This window comes from Dermacentor variabilis, chromosome 4 (genome assembly GCF_050947875.1).
Source record: "Dermacentor variabilis isolate Ectoservices chromosome 4, ASM5094787v1, whole genome shotgun sequence".
NCBI classification, from domain to species: domain Eukaryota; kingdom Metazoa; phylum Arthropoda; class Arachnida; order Ixodida; family Ixodidae; genus Dermacentor; species Dermacentor variabilis.
Window position 1 is genome coordinate 9,884,950 of NC_134571.1, and position 17,004 is coordinate 9,901,953.

The 17,004-nt window shown below is 46.7% G+C and overlaps 1 protein-coding gene, 1 long non-coding RNA gene and 1 pseudogene across 3 annotated transcripts in view; 1 reads left to right on the forward strand and 2 right to left on the reverse strand.

Moving 5' to 3' along the window:
• The window catches only part of LOC142578655 (uncharacterized), a 148,704-nt gene that overhangs the window by 130,824 nt on the left and 876 nt on the right, over positions 1 to 17,004 (forward strand). The gene's annotated exons all lie outside the window — the stretch shown is intronic.
• LOC142578651 (uncharacterized) overlaps positions 1 to 17,004 on the reverse strand; it is a 134,661-nt gene that overhangs the window by 104,131 nt on the left and 13,526 nt on the right. For both annotated transcript variants that reach the window (XM_075688089.1, XM_075688088.1), the window contains exon 4: positions 14,929 to 15,120. In XM_075688089.1, coding sequence (XP_075544204.1) covers positions 14,929 to 15,120 — 192 coding nt within the window. The remainder of the gene's footprint in view (positions 1 to 14,928; positions 15,121 to 17,004) is intronic.
• LOC142578650 (uncharacterized) lies at positions 3,514 to 9,115 on the reverse strand (annotated as a pseudogene).

Below are 17,004 nucleotides of genomic sequence, written 5' to 3' on the forward strand. Positions count from 1 at the left end.
TCTTCCAGATTACCACTGCGATCTCAGAGGCCATGAAAAACTGATGCACATGCAGAGCCAGTATGAATGAATGTGTGTGGTTTAGTGGCGCAAGGGCCAGATATGGCCAAAGAGCGCCAAGACAGGGCAGAGCCAGTATAACGTAAGAATTTTTTCGCTTGATCACATCGACACGTGTACTTGTTTATCGGGTGACCGCGTTTGACCACCTAACAAATGTTATGGCACAGCGCAGGACGCGCCTGTATGTAACGGAAGTTTCTGGAATGTTATCGATGGTTCCATCCGCTGTCTGTCACCGAACCTTTAAGGGCATTTAAGCGAAGATTGCCTTCGTTCTCGCTTCAAAACAACCTACTAGTAATGAAGAACTTCTCACCAGTCCGCGCCAACTATTTTGTTCCCTCACCGCTGCGTCCAGAAGTACTGCACGCCCTGCATGACGATCCAACCGCCGGGCACCTCGGATTCTCCCGGACGCTATCGAGGGTACAGGAACGGTATTACTGGCCGCCCCTGATCACCGACGTTGCCCGTTACGTCAAGACATGCCGAGACTGTCAGCGACGCAAGACACCACCGACAAGGCCAGCGGGATTACTACAGCCGATCGAGGCTCCTTCCCGATCATTTCAGCAGATCGGGATGGATTAGTTGCGACCCTTTCAGATGTCAACAACCGGAAATAAGTGGATCGTCGTGGCGCCGGACTACCTCGCCCGCTTCGCTGAAACGAAAGTTATGCCGAAAGGTAGCGCAGCCGAAGTGGCGAAATTCTCCGTCGAGAACATCCTGCTGCGCAGCACGCGCCTGCATGTATCGGACGTTTCTGGAATGCTATCGATGGTTCCATCCGCTCTCTGTCACCAAACCTTGTGTAATCTGATTGCATGTATGCGCGACGCGAATAGTGTAGAACTTTGTGGAAGACGCGCGGGTCCCAGCGGTTACTCTGGAACATTCGACGACTGATGTATAAAAGCCGACGCTCTTGACCCGCTGATCAGATTTCCGACGATCGCCGACTGTGTTCGCCGCTATTGTTGTGCTTTAAGTGTAACATGCTTTTGAGGGCACAAGTTCGCCCAATAAAGATTTAGTTTCGCCATTTACAGTTTTGCTACTGTGTTCGGCACAATCACTACCACGTGACAACGTTTCTTGCTTGGCATCCACGGCTCATGACTGGCCGAAGCGCAAAAAGGACAATTATTAGAATCCCCGTCCAGAACTTTGTCTCAGCAATGTTATGACAGTGCTTATAGAAACGCTTTGCTTGCTTATCACTTCGCGACCTACTTTACTGCAACGAGCAATCCATGGCACCAACACAGAACCAGAAGACCGTGTTATGGTGATCACGATTAGGCACAGAGGCCCCATCGAGACCTTTCAATCGTTCTAACGTCTCGGCTTGTGGCGCTGTCCAAGTACTTTTCAGCGACTGTCGTGCCGCCGAAATATAGCGGCGAGAATAGGTACAGTCCTGTCCACTGCTGTGTAGAGCGCACGACAGGCCGGCCCTGTAGGGAGCTTACATTTCGCCCGGCTTAGGGTGGGGACATCTCTCCCAATGTTGCCTAAAACGGCCGCTAAGCTTGACCTGCAGCTATCTTGTTCCCTAGTGTTAGGGTTGGCGTCGTACACCACGTGGCGACAGTTCATTCAGCCGACCTTCTCTGAACCGGAGCCCACGTGCACCGGAGGGGTCATTCACCCGGTGGTGGTAACAACTTTATTGAGACTCTGCTCAGTTATGACCTGGCAGGCCCGAGTCTTAGAATGGCCCCTTCTCTGAACCTTCTCTGAACCGGAGCCCACGTGCACCGGAGGGGTCATACACCCGACCTTCGCTGAACCGGAGCCCACGTGCACCGGAGGGGTCATTCACCCGACATTCTCTGAACCGGAGCCCACGTGCACCGGAGTGGTCATACACCCGACCTTTTCTGAACCGGAGTCCACGTGCACCGGAGGGGTCATTCATCCGACCTTCTCCCCGGATTCGTCGATGAGAGGATCGACCTCTCCTTCCCGTGCTTGGTATTACAGGAGGAGGGGCCCTCTCTCCGTGCCTGTCCCGTGTCATCAATGGAAGCAAGATCCCGCCCACACTTGTAGAGAGCTATTTAAGGGGCTCTGAAATGTACTTCGATATACTTCTTACTTGAGACTTCATACTTCATGCTTTTCTTATTTTCTTTCAACTACCTTTGAATAAACCGTGCAAGTTTCGCACTAGCAAATCGTCTCGCCCCTGCTTGGTCGCCATGATCTACCGGATGCCTGCAGCCCGCCGACAACGCCACGCTACCCAATAAGTAATGTCGGTCGAGCTTCGTTAGGCAGGCGCCGCTACTTCGCGGCAGCAGTATGGTACGCTACCCTGGAGTACGCAACACCAGATAGGAAGCACCCCGCCTTCTAGCTACCATATCCTAGGTCGCAGGGCTGCGCTTCAACATTAGTTCCTGTTCTAGTTTTCCGACGCTTCTGTCGAAGTTAGAATAGCAGCTTGGGCTTGTTGGTTTTCCATCCTGCTAGTAACAGTGCAAAATGTAGACAAGAGACGAGACAAGAAGACACCACAAGCACTGCCCGCTTGTGGTGTAGTACCGCCCGAAAACGCTGTCAGCGACAGGGCGTTACATTGAATACGTCGTTTCGACACGCGTGTCCTGTCTGCGCGCGTTTTGACGCCAAGAGGCCGCGTTTATTATTTACGCAAGAAACCGCGAAAGGGTTCCTCGTCACGATAGGCGCCACCCAAGCTTTGACGTCGTGCGTCCAGAATTTAGTGTTATGACGGCAGTGGCGTAGCTAAGTCGTCTGGCACCCGGGGCCCATAGGTCTTCTGTCACCCCCCCCCCTCCCGAGTGTAGTCGAGGAAGTTGAGGATATCAATTTCCTGGTGTCTTCAGACGTATATGACACCCCCACGGCCCCGCCCCCCGCCCCCCCCCCCCCGTTGCTACGCCACTGTACGACGGTAATCGAGTTTTTACAAAACCAACTTTTCACCGACACCACAGTGGAATTTCATTATGTTTCATTAGTTCCTGCATTTTTCTTTTCTGTGAGCGATTACGCGCGCTCGATGCAGTGAGCTACGTAATGGTCTACGAGCGCACCTAACTCGAGCAAAAGGTCTTAACGCACTTGAAAACTTTAGGGAATCTAACACGTTAAGATCAAGTGTTGTAAGAATCCTAGCTTTGCACAGATTGCTACTGAGTTAAATAAAACTAAAGCAGTGTTTCATTTCATATTAATACTTTTCACATGTGTGTTAAGAAAATAACTTGCATAGGGTCTTCCATAGTATGCTCAAATGTTGCACCAGGTTTGGTGGAATGGAATTGAAGAAAAAGGAGCAATGCAAACAAGGGCACCAGTAAGCGAGAAGACCTATAATCAAGAAATCAAATGACATTTTCAAGCTCCTTCGTGTCAACACACAAGAAGCTTCATTTATTTATTTCCATTGCTACTACTCTCAATCAATGGGGAGGCGCTCATTTCGTTTATCAAGCAAACTGACTGACACAATATGGAAGCATCCAGCAGCTAGCTAAAGTGGATCTGAATATACGTATTCCCATCATGAACAGTTTTGAAACCAGAGAAACATTTGCACACGGCTCAGAGTCACTCCTGTAAAACATAGCTGGTGCACACACTAGTGATGTAACTGCGAACAAGTTTACTATTTTTAAACACGGAAGTAAAGCAGTTTCATTGCTCAATGCATACTTCTGCATAAAACAGAAGATACTGACAGCTGTGAAAAATTGCACATGAATGCACTACGAAGGAAAATAAATGGGATAAATTAGGAGTACTAGTAACGCAAACGACCTAAATGACAACAAGAAACATCACAGCAACTCTTCGTGGGAGCGTATGCTTTGCAGCTCTTAAGTAATGCAAGGAATGGTGGTGATGGCTTACGTCACCATACAAAGAAGCCATACAAAGCCATACAAAGAAGACAACTATGGTTACATCTGACATGCACTACAATGCTCACTTCCCAACACGCTCTTGCCTCGTCAAAAGACTTGAACCAGTGGTTTGCACATTTGCATCCATCTCCAACACACACTCCTGCAAAACTTTACATCTGGTGAACACACTAGTGGCACTGCAAACCATTTTCATTTTCTGACTGAAGTAAAGCAGCTTCGTTGCTCAATGCACACTTCTGCATAAAACAAAACATATTGATAGCCGTGAACAAATTGCACATGAGTGCACTGCAAAGGACACAATAAATGAGCTAAATTAGGAGTACTGGTAATGCAAACAACCTAAATGACAATAAAAAACATCACGGCAACTCTCTGTGGGAGCCCATGCTTTACAGCTTCAAAATAGTGCAAGTAATGATGGCCTACAGCTTTAGCCAGACAAAAAAAAACAACTACTATTACATCAGACTTGTAATTCAATGCTCATCTCCAAATGCATTCTTGCAACAGACAGGAACCAGTGGTTTACACATTTGCATCCCACCCCAACACTTGCTCTTGTAAAACATTGCCTGTGATGAACACACTAGTGGTATACACTGCAAACCAGTTTTCTATATTTAAATGCTGACGCAAGCAAAGCAGCTTCATTGCTCAGTGCACACACTTTGCAAGCAACAGCATGTTACGCAGAGGTGACATAAAGCGAAGTATATTGAAAGACATGAACAATTTACAGGCGAGTAAAATACGCATGACACACACAGCTGATGTGGCAGAGTACTACAGTCAGATACAGTTCAAGAAAAAAGTGGCAGGTGCCCGTCAAAGAACGCCCTTCATCCAATTGGCTCGACCGATTTTGATTACACTGCGGTTAATGCCAAGGAGTGGCATCGTCGGGGCTGGCAAATGAAAGGCAGTTGACGATTGCTTAATGAGATTAACTGTGGTGTCATGAAAATCTGTCCGCGCCATTGGCTCGAGGCTTTCTTTGAGGGGCACCTACCACTATCTGTTGCGTTGTATCGGACTACAGAGAAACACATAAATGCAAGGCCATATGATTAATCAGCTCACTGGACGCATGTAAACATGATGTTACTACGTTCAGACCAGATTTGTTGCGGCGCATGTTTTACTAGACATTCCGCCCACCCTCTGGGCGTGCTGCTGTCGAAGATGGTTCCTCAATCTTGCCCTTACATACTTTGCCAGGAGGATGTTCCCTGCCTGAGCACGGTGTGTTTCACAGCAACCTAAATTCATTTTTACAGCCTTGCACAAGGCATTCAGAAAGCTGGCAAAAGGAGTTTTGAGTACCATGATTTCCTTCATATCTGCAAAAGTCTTAAAGTGCTCCTCACCTTCTATAAGCACACTAATCACAGCTTGGGTTGGATAAATGAGGTTCTTAGAATTTTTCATGTACTCTGAGCTGAACAAGACTGGTATACTGATTTGTAGCATCTCCAACAAGGGCGTTTCTGCAATCCCTACAGTTGCCAATGGACTTCATGATAGACGACTAGGAATCCTCCTAGGTAGGCAAGAATGTCGCATTCTGTTGCTGTGACAGCACACACACACAGGTTTTCTAGCTCTTCAGGCTCTTGGTGTTGTTCATGCCTGTGGATAGTCAGGGTCAAGGAGGTCAGCTAGGTGCAAGCTGTCATCAATATCGTAGCTAGAAATTGTAGGTGAGTGCATGAACTGGCCTACAAAAATAAGCTTCAGTGCACACTTAATGTCATATGCACTAGGAACCGGCTTCTTGAGTCTCAGTACAGAGAATATGTTTTCAAGACAATTCTGTATGAGCCGGCCAAGGAGCACATACTTGTATTCTTGGTTGTCCAAGAGGTCTTGTGACAGACTAAGAGCAACAGTGGTAGATGCCAAAAGACCAGCTTGTGAAGGCTTCCAATGTGCCGTTGCTCCCATATTCATTCGGCGGAAAGTGCTGCACGTCAGTTCCAAAAGCGCAATTGCCTCATTGTGCTTTGAAGGGTCTATATCACTCAGAGCAAGAACTGGATGTCTGGCTGACATTAGGGTGTACCACCTGCTTACAAGCTTAAAGAACCACGCTGTAGCCCCTACACTTCGGGAGGCAAGATTTTTTGTCGGATCAAATATCGGACAGCTGCAGGAGCCTCACGGAGCAATTGCACAGCCATGTTCACCTTCATAGTAGTAAAATGCCCGCTTCTGATGTGGATGTCCGATACCTTATTTGCAATCTTGAGCTCACGCTGGCAGTCGTAGTTCAACACAGCTTCGACATGCTCCACCTTGACAGTGCCAGCAGAAAGGCTTTGCTTCTTAACAGTTTCTTCACCCAGAGTGAATTCTCCCATGCGGAGTAATTGGGCACGAATGTTCAACACATAGGCGGGGTCAGCCATAAAGAATAGCTGCCTGCCACTGAGGTGTGGGTGGGGAATAGAACAGACAGACTGAGTTCCTGTGGTTTGACAAGCCAAGCAGGTGCCAAACTGCACGGTTGGCAGCTCCCATATCACTCGTGACAACACACACTCTACGCGAGATCTGAAAACAAAGCTCAATCAAGTGGAACACAACATCCTTCAATATGGTGCCAACTGTTGACTTTTCTGTGAAGTGATAGGCGACAACCTTTTTCCATCTCGTCTTCAGGCCACCAACCATAAACACAAGAGCATGGTTCGCAACATTTGTTGCGGACTCTGGTAATGTAGTGCTCTCAAAAAAGCAATAAAGTGAGCGATCATTGTCAAGTCCTTGTGAGATTTCCATCTCATCCATGAAGAGCACACAGTCTTTTTCAACGTCTTGCATCATGGTCACCTTGCATTTCAGCACATCAAATACTTCATGAAGAACTCCAGGCAAAAATTTTATATTTTGAAGCCTTCGGATTAGTATCCTATTGCATGGAAGTGGATATGACAATGATCTCAGTAGTTCATTGCCTGTTGTGCTACATGCGTGCTTGATTTGAAGTGGCTCTCGAATAGTCTTCTCAGACCACTTAAGGCACTTCATGGTTTTCACGGTTAAAGCCCTTCTCTGGTCCTCTTTCAGGAACGGTAATTTTTTCAAAGCTATCAGTTCTTGTTGTGCTGGCTGATTTCTTCAGAAGACTGTGCAGTTTTCTCTTTGTTTGTTCATGAAGCCTCTGTAGGTTTCTGTGCTTTTCAACCAAGTCCTTGTTCCTCTCTCGCAGCTCAGCATTTTTTCAGTGAATAGACAACAGAGTTGAAGCCGTACTTGTTGCAAATGTGAATGCAGCTTGAGAAATCTTACTTGATGGCTCATTATCATGCTGTAGTCTTTCAGAACGTGAGAATTCTGGTTTCACAGGTGAAGCTGTACTCGAAGGAAGGCCACCTCTATCAATGGAATCTTTCCCGCTGGCTTTTTCTGTTGTCAAAAGAGAAGACTGGGCAACGCTATCTGTATGACTAACAGTGTCGACAGCTGTGTGCAGTAGCGAGGTGGCTGCCAAGGGTAGAGCATTCCCTGGTGCAGTGGTGTGGTCTAGGTCAACTACAGCATTCTCAAAAAAAGACATGTCTCTGGAGCTGCTGCCAATGCATCAGCGCATTTGGACGCATCCACGCTACCTTGGACAACCGTCATACCCTCACAAGCTGCTTGTAGCACTGGAGGAACTACCAGTACCTGAGAACACAGGAGTGGAGTGGCAGTGTCCTGGGCACTCATGTCACCCACAGCTAAGTCTTGTGCTTGACCGGCTGTTGGTGTGGAGACATTCTCAAGTGCAGCACAACCATTTGGTTCACTTCCAACGGGGTCAAGAACTGGGCTTTGCACTGCCATGGCTGCAGGTAAGCAAGAACGTTTCTTTGGAGGCTTCCAGTCTTTCGGGATCGCTGCAATAAAAAATTCGGTCAATAGGTTAACACTACATTCAAGAAATGCAGAAATTGTGCATTTACAAAAGCGAAACTTCTTGTAAAAAACATCTGCAAAGCAACTCCAGGAATAGTAATATCACTTGGGTTTTAAGACTCCAAAGCTGTACTGGAGAGCTTTATGTTTCTCGCCGCCTGCGTATAACTAATGACATCGGAAACCATGCAACTGCTCGCGACGACTCAGTCGTGCAAAACTGTGCTCAGCATCAGGTCACGTTCGCCGCCGAGGTACCACAGATGCAACTAGAATTACATATCGTCCTGAATTTTGGCATTTGAACTTAGTTGTGTGCCCGATGACACAGAACAAATGAGACAATACAGAATGCAGTCCACTACAGGATATTTGTTTACTTCAACATGCTGCCTTTCACACCGGCATCGACTGAATTAGAAAGAAAAAAAAACTATTGGGGGTACCTAAGTCTCCTTACGTGCTGTAAATGCGTATTAAATACTTCTGTTTCGCTTCTGTTGCACGTTTTCGTGATCCTCGCATTAACCGCAGCTGTGGCCTAGTGGTTCGAGCGTCCGCTTCAGCTGCGGGACGTGACTGGTTCAAAAACCACTGCCGGACATGTCGTTTTCTTGTATTTTTTATTCAATTTCTCTTTCTGTGGACACTTTCAGCTCATGCCAAACATGAGCCAATGCTTAAGCATTAAGAGGACATTGTACTAAGTAGATATAACCATACTGTAGGTTACTCTTTGAATACAAGGCTGTATCTGTATCTGGGTATCATAAATAGTAGGGCATGTAATGTGTACAGAAGATAAGCTACATCCCCTTAGAGTAGCAGTGGGATTACAAGAAAAGCAAATATAGTAGGGGCAGGCAGAGTTAGGTTGGCAGTAAAGATCATGCAGCTTGTGTGGATAATGTGGCCACATATGGCACAGGGACCGGTTAAATGGAAGGCAGTAGGAGAAGCTTCGTCCTGCTATGAACCTTGCTATACTGATGGCGAACCTTCCTTTGCGGTCTTCTAAAGACAGCGGAGCTCCCATTTTTGAACTTGCACAAAGCGACCAAAGCACTACTGTAGATGTGTACATGGCAAACCTCTTTGCAGACGTTACCTACAAATGAGGCAGTGTTGTATTCAAGAGATGGATCACAATTTCAAGCTTACCTCAATGAGGGAAAAGTGTGGGAACAGCATCTGGCCTTAGCTTCTTTAAGCCATCCTGTCTGTTTTGCTCAAAACTTGTTTCTTCAAAATGTGCCTGAAATGAATTACAACAAGCACTTCATAAGCATCTAGAAGCATATTCACACATGCACATATTTTGACAAAAGCTGCAAACAGGAACATGACAAGCATTGCACTATGGAGCTGTTTCTACCTGCTATAAAGGTCTCACGCGCGGTCTGTTTTCACCAGGCTATTGCGTCAAGATCGAAAAAAACAAACAAACAGGGTGATCACTTCTTAGACGCTTCATATACATGCGAATTACCGGGCGTATACAAAACGTGTCCTTACAGTTTGACCTTGGGTTTCAAATGTTTCAAGTGCTGCCGAATCGTGTCGTACAGCAGAACGGTGCCCAAACAGCCAGATCCTGCGGCCGCAGCGCTCACGAAACAGCGAACGCGCACGTTGTCAGAGGGATGTATCAAATTATTTTTAATACCGATGTCATGGACGTCATTACAGCGCGAACGAGGCAGCGGGCGCCGATGTACTGTGAAGGCACTCGCATGAGAACTACATTCTGCAAGCGTGAATGTAGACTGTCGCCCCTTGCCCTTGGCGTTCGCAACACGCTGCCAGCGCGTCTAAAAACTAACGAGGACATTGCTCCCACCCTCTCTATCGCGATGTCCAAATCCCTTAAGCTGCCGAGCTAACAAATGCCCGATTCCCGAAGCACCAGTACAGCCACGAAATTCTTGCCTCAACTGCAGTACTCGTTCCCAATCCGCGGACGCGACTGAGCCCGTCTACAAGATACACGCTTGCATCCTACAATGCCCCCGACGCTACAGGGGAACGTCACGGGCAGCGCAAGGCAGTGTTTAATTATAGTAAACGTGAAGCGGTGTACATCAAACATGACAAGCGCGCAGGTAACAAACGAGTAAAAGGTACGGTACTCACAGCACATACGCGAGAAGCAGCAGTGGGTTCCCAGTAGTCTTGCTGTACCTGTGCTAGCCAAACCGTTCTCCCGCTGTGGTCATCCCGGGAAACGAAACATTCGTGTGCCCTTCCGGCAATGGTTCGAGCATTGCGGAACGCAGCACCCGGTCATTGCTGCTGCAGAAGCTTCCTGGCGCACATTCGTGCTCTAACCGACACTTCAGAACCGTCCCACTCGACGATGAACGGCTATGAAGACGCGACCACAACAGCACCACGCACGCCAAATGCACAGCGAGGACCAAGATGGCGCGGCGTCTTCCAGTAACTATGGCAACGCGCGCGCTGGCAACAACAGTCTTGGAGGCAGGCGGTATTTGATATGTCAAAGGCTGACACCACCCTAAGCCGGGAGGAGGCGCGACACGTAGGCTCCCGACGGCCCTGCTTTGCCAGGCGACACCTGTCGGCAGTTGCTGGATGCGAGATAGTGTGCTCAGGAGCATGCACGGCCTAATAGGCATGCAGGACTGCTTTTGACGAGCGGTGACGTCGAAAAGCGCCTTTGTTTACCCTAGTCTGTATTCGGTCTGAGGGCGCTTGCGGCACGGCAAATTTCGTAGAATTAAGCGTACGGGCTGATAATGCGCGCCGGTCATTTCGCAACGAATGAAGCGCACTCACAGATTTTTAGAGATAACAAAGGCACTTAGGAACATCTCCTCTGGTTAACTGCAACACGGGCATCTTTAATAAGCTGCGCGTGCTCCTGTGCCCGCTTTCTCAGGCCCTTCAGTCGTCGCCAGGTGTCGTCCCGCAGAGCAAAGCTGGTCGTTCGCACGCTCTACCCAGCAGCAGACGGCACTGTACTTCTGTGCAAGTACGGGGTACATAATGATGTATGCGATACAGATACAGGATGATGATGTGTGGTGTCGAGGCGCAAGGGCTAGACATTGCCAAAGAGCACCATGCAAGTGGCGATTTGGTGCCAATGATTTGTCAGTGAAATGGAGAGATGAATTGCGATAGGCAGATGTTACATGCCTGTAAAAGGGCCTAAAATCAGTCTCTATAAAGTGCGTAATATTGATTGGTAATAAAATAATTAACATTAAAGTTAGGAGTGCTATGACTGTAAAATATATGTTTGCTGAGGCACGAAATACTATGATGTGTAAGTATGAGGAGCACTACCGCTCCTGGTGAGAGGATGCTCTACGATATTCCTGGGCGAATAACATGTGGCACGACATTATTTGGGAAATTTAGAACGGTCTTCATATCAGAAAACGGTTCTGGGCCTAGAATCAATGCGGGATGTAGGGTACGGTGTCGATAGGCTGGCGAAAAGTGCTTTCCCGTTCACTTTCTGCTTTCCTACACTCCACAAGGACATGGAGGACGGTAAGCCTTTCATCACATCTACGACATAGTGGCAGTTCCCCGCCAGTGAGTGAGTAACTGTGTGCGCTGCCGTATGTGTGCCATACATACAGTCGCCAGAACAAGGCATCGATTTTTTGTGATTTTATTGTGGATGGTGCAACGCTTACGTGTGGCTTGAATAGATGAGCTTATTGGGAATTTCGACATCGCACAAGCGTTGTCAATATCCTTTTAGCTTTTTACGAACGAAGGGCTTTAAGTCTATAGCGGGTACAGCTATTGAAGAATTAGGAGCTCTTGTTGCTGTAGAGACGAATGTTTCGTCTGCTATCACATTGCCCTCAATTCCTTCTGTGCCCTGGCACCCAGCATATTGTTACATGCTGGTTAAGTGTGTATGTCGTACACGGAAGCGCATAAATATAATTTAGTACGAGATTTTTTACATTTACGGAGCCATATTAACAATCTGACCACACATTGAGGGTCAATAAATATTATGGCTTAGTCTAACTAAGTTCTCTTGGTATGTTTCACCACCGACAGTAGTGCATATGCCTCAGCCGTAAGTATACTCGTTTCAGTGTGCAGGACGTCGGTTTCAGATAAAGATAGCCCCACTGCATAAGACACGCCGGCGTGTGACCTGGATGCGTCAGTGTAATACTGTGGGCATGAGTACTTCGGCTGAAGCTCTAGAAAGTGCACTTGAATGCGTGTGTCAGGGGATATGTTTTGTTACTTTAATAAAGGATGTGTCGCATTCAACCAGCTGCCCCTGCCACGGAGCTAGCATCTTCGCTTGAGGCATTCGACGACGTTCCAGAAGTGGAACATTAATTTCTTCTCACAGCCTCGTCACACCAAGCGTAAAGGGCTCTCACACTGAGGGTCGATTGCGAAATGGTGTGGCAGAGGTCATATCGCTTATTGTAGAATAGCACGGATGCTCACACTCAGAACTGACTTTCAAGAGGTATGTATAACTCAAAGATGCCCTGTGTAAATGAAACGACCACTCCTTTCATTATACGTAGATGCTTTGTGTCGGGCTTCTGAATGCAGCGGTCGCCAGTCGTATACCTAAGTGGTGAACTGAACCGAGAATTATCAGCGCACTGAGTGTAATACAGTTGTAAACTGCGGCGCCGTAGTCTAATCCTGATCTTATAAGGCTCTTGTGCAGGTTCACGAGCCACTTCCTGTTATTATTCCACGTTGTATCTGATAGAAGCTTCAATAAGTTCATTGTCATCAGGAATTTTGCCTCCAAGTATATAATATGAGGCATGAACGTAAGTTTTTAGTCTACAACGATGCCAAGAAATTTTTGTTCTCTACTTTTGGTCGTCTACTTCCAGAAAGCTCATGATTAGGGTCTGGAATAATTCCTCTCTTATTTGAGAAAAGTATCCATGTACTTTTCTGTGGGTTCAAGCTAAAACAATTTTCATTAACTCGGTTATCCTCGTTATTTAGGTCAACATGGACATGTTTTTCGCAAATAGCAAGGTTGCATGACTTCAAACCAATCTGCACGTCATCTACCTACATGGAGTATAACATAGTACGTGAAGTAAACAGCAGAGAATTCATTTTCACAACGAAGAGCTAAGAACGCCGCCTTGCGGAACGCTAGTTTGTTGGGTGGAAAACCTGGAGAAGGCCTGGTCAACCCTTACATGGAGGGTAAGGTTCGACAGGAAGCTTTCGATTATATTTAGCATGTTGCCATGGACACCCATGGCGGGCAGATATTTGAGAATGCATGTCGTGTCATATGCCTTCTTCTAAATCAAGAAATACAGAAATAAAGAACTCCTTGTGTATGAAGGCATCCCTAATGTATGCCTCGATGCGGACAAGATTGTCTTAAGTCGACCACCCTTCTCTGAAGCCACATTTGTCTAGCATTTTGTTGCTTTCTAAAAACATGAATTAGGCCCCGGTTCACCATTTCTTTTTATTGAGCTTGCACAGATAACTTGTCAAAACCGTTGGTCTGTCACAACTAGTTAAAGCAGGGTCCTTGCCTTGTTTAAGTATTGGTTATTACAATTGCTTCTTTCCAAGACGACGTATACCTAGCCATCCCCATGCCATTTCAAGAAGAGAGAAGTACTTCCAGGGTTTCTCGATGAAGGCACTTGACCAGTTCATACCTAATGCGGTCGCCACTTGGTGCGGACTCATTGCACCATTTGAGAGATGCCTGGAGTTGAGCTAGATTAAGTTCTTCTCTTGTGTCCGTGTCTGCACGCCTTACATTCTTTTACGATGAATCCCCACCAACTAGCTCAAGTTTATGTGGGTAAATTGACAATTGTCTGCGTCACTTCCCGCACATTAACGTTCAAGGGGCTAGCGCTCTGCGGGTTTGTTGAATTGGACGAAGGTGTGCGTGTAATGCGATGTACTCAAAATATTCCAAGTGTTCATCCAGAAAATCTGCCTGATCTTCCAGTATCACATTGGGTACTTACTAAGGGCAGGGGGCTTGACTCCTGGCCTTTCAATTTATTCACCCTATTCCATACTTTCGCCTCGTCTGCGTAAGCATTTACAGCAGAGATGAACTCTCCTTGCACGTCAACGTGTTCTTTTGCCTTGCGACTTTACCTGTTTGAAATTAATAAGGGTTTTGGCGGTTGGAGAATCGTGAAGCAATCCCCAAGCTTTGTTTCGATATTTGCGCGCTTTCTGACATTCTTCGTTCCACCATAGGATGCCATGCTTATTAGCCACAGTCTGTTAGTCTGTCTAATATATTTCATAGCAGCGTCAATAATAAAACCTATTTCATACCCCACGGCGTCGTCTACATTAAAAGCAGCAATGTCATCTAGGCCTAAATACAGGGTGTTTCAGGTAACTCGAGCCAAACATTAAAAATATACAAATGCCACGTAGCTGGACAGAGCCAAGGTAATGTTGTGTGCCGTCGCTTGGAGATACTCAGATTATATTTTTCATTCCGGCTAATTAGGACATTAGTCTTAACTAATTAATCAACTTCTCAAATATTATAATTAGATGAGAAGTGTTATTGAGAAAATTGTAGAGAAACATGAAAAATTCCCGATACAGCTTTCTATTGCTCAATACCTGCTATATAAAGGTATTTTTCCGAGCTCGAACGAAGCCCGTGGAGTAGCATAAGCAGAACAGTAGACCGCATGAAGAGCGGTTTTAAGTATAATTCTGTTCTTTCGCGAGGATAGTTAGTTCTTACAGAAACAAAAAGAAACTGTAATTCGTTTTTACAAAGAAGCTCTAACAAAAAAGAACTACAACTGTTTCTTTTTATTTTGGTTACTAAGGTAATTAAGGGCCAATTTGCCATCTTGTCACTAGACAACGCAGGGAAGCAACAGTACTAAGTGTTATATTTCGTTTTACCGATCATAAAATGCGATCATTATGCGAAACTTGGGGAAGAACAGAGCAGCCGTAAGCGCAAGGTCCCTCTCTATTATTATAATTTATTAAAAATTTTAGGGGAGAACGCAGGTCCGTGCGAGCCGGCATGGTGACGGGCTCGTACGTTACTCACTAGATGGCGTCGAGGACGGCCTTTTTGACGGGCTCCATCTCGGCAACGCCAGGATACTCGAGGCAGTGGTGTAGCTCGCTCAGGTTCATGTGGTTGAAGCGCACTGCGGCCATGAGCTTCTCGCTGTGGGGAGACCGCTCTTCGGAGATGTGGTTGAGCCAGCGCATCGCCGCCTCAAACACTTCTTCTTCGCTACGCGGACAGACAGAAGGTGTTGACGATTAGCTTGAAAGCGCACTTTGGGCGTAAAGACTGGCTACGTTGACCAGTTGTCGTTACATTGCGATGCCCCATGACAAGAAAACACTGCTTCCTCGAGGATGTCTGTTGTTAGCGTTCTAGGTGTGCATAACAGAGCTAGTAACGCACGCGTTATTTTTATTATTAACGTGCAGAACGAGGCAACCTTGACGTGACGTCTACAGAGCCCCCATGATTGGCAGCGTCGCTTTCACCATTTGCAGCCGCATGTCATGCGTTGTAAGAGACAATGCGCTGCCAGGCGAGAATCGCTCAGACTGACACGCCAAAAGTGCTGCGCCTACTATAGCACCTCTCCTTAAGGAAAAATACATGCTGCCAGCTGCTTCTACCTTTAGTATTCACGTCACCGTCTTTGCATTGCTTCTGGCGCTTCATCGTCGTGAAACAAACGTATTATCAGGTGCGAGTATTGCCTACGTTGGTGAAGGGCCATTATTACCAGGCTCCAGCGCAATGTCTGAATATGCACTGGGAGATGTCGGGCACCGTCTAGAGAAAATTTTTCAAATCGGTTCGTTATTAGAGGAGATAGGAAAAACTGATATGCCACGTTGTTATGTTACCACGAGGCGACTTGGACCTAAGTCCTTCTCCCTCGACAAACGTGCTCAAGTGACGCTTATTCCCTGACAGTGCCGGTATGTGCTTCTTCCTCATGCGCTCCTTTTCACATGTGATTGTGGCCTTTATGCAACACAACGAAAAGTGCCGCTCGACCAGCTGCGAGGCACTCTTTCGCGCCTGTGCACTGGGGACACGTTAAATATGTCACGGTGGTCAGTCCCCATGTACGGCGTAATTAATTCACTCTGTCGTATATTGCGGGCTTTCTTTAACGCTTGAAAAAAAAAATTCTGTAGCCCGTATTGAGCAACAGAAAGATGGATCGGACATTTTTCGCGATGGCCGTCAATTTTCTGACAGACAATTTTTGCCCTGATTATAATATTTGAGTTGTTAAAGAATTATTAACTAACGATGTAATTAGGCAAAATACAAAAAAAAATAATCTCACTTGCCTCAAGCGACGGCAAGCAACATTACCTTGGTTCTTTCCAGCTACGTGGCACTTGGGTAATTTTGACGCAAGTTACGCGGCAAACCCTGTATGTCACTTCGAAGCACGGCCTTCAATTGTATGTAACGGGCTGAAAAGGCCATTAAATCTTTGCTGAAATACCTCAACTTCGAAGAAACGACAAGAAAGTGTCTTTTTGAATAATCAGTCAAAGCTCAACCGCGGTGGCCACGGGCGCGGAGGGGAGCCTTTAACAGCGGCGGTACTCTTAACCATTGACCTTGTGTCCCTCTTGACCAGGCTTGCACGTAATAAATTACATGTAATTAATTGCTCGTAATCAACTGCATACTTCAGTAATTTTGTAATTTAATGGTTACTTTGTTTATTCATTAAGGCTCACTGTAATTCAGTTGCTTTTTCATTAGCATGTAACTATAGTTACTTTATTGACGAGACCAGCTGTAACAAACGACACAGCTTCGAGATCTTCGCCCGTGGATCGTGCCACGCAGCCGCCTCGCACGTTCGAGGCGGTCAAACCCCGGTATCCGCTCCCTCATCTTATTGACGTTCCACCAGGTGTTGGCCCACAAATTGGGCAAGTGATGATCAGTCTCGATGGCGTATGCCATTTGGGACGTTGTGGAGCAAATGAAATGTGGGCCATCTTTTCAGCTTTTCATTGGCCCACCCGGGAGCGTGTTCTCCGAGTCCCGGCAACGATGAAGCGCAGCGCGTCATCGAGGACCCCGACGCTGAGTAACCACAGACCTGTGGCGCAAGATCCGTAT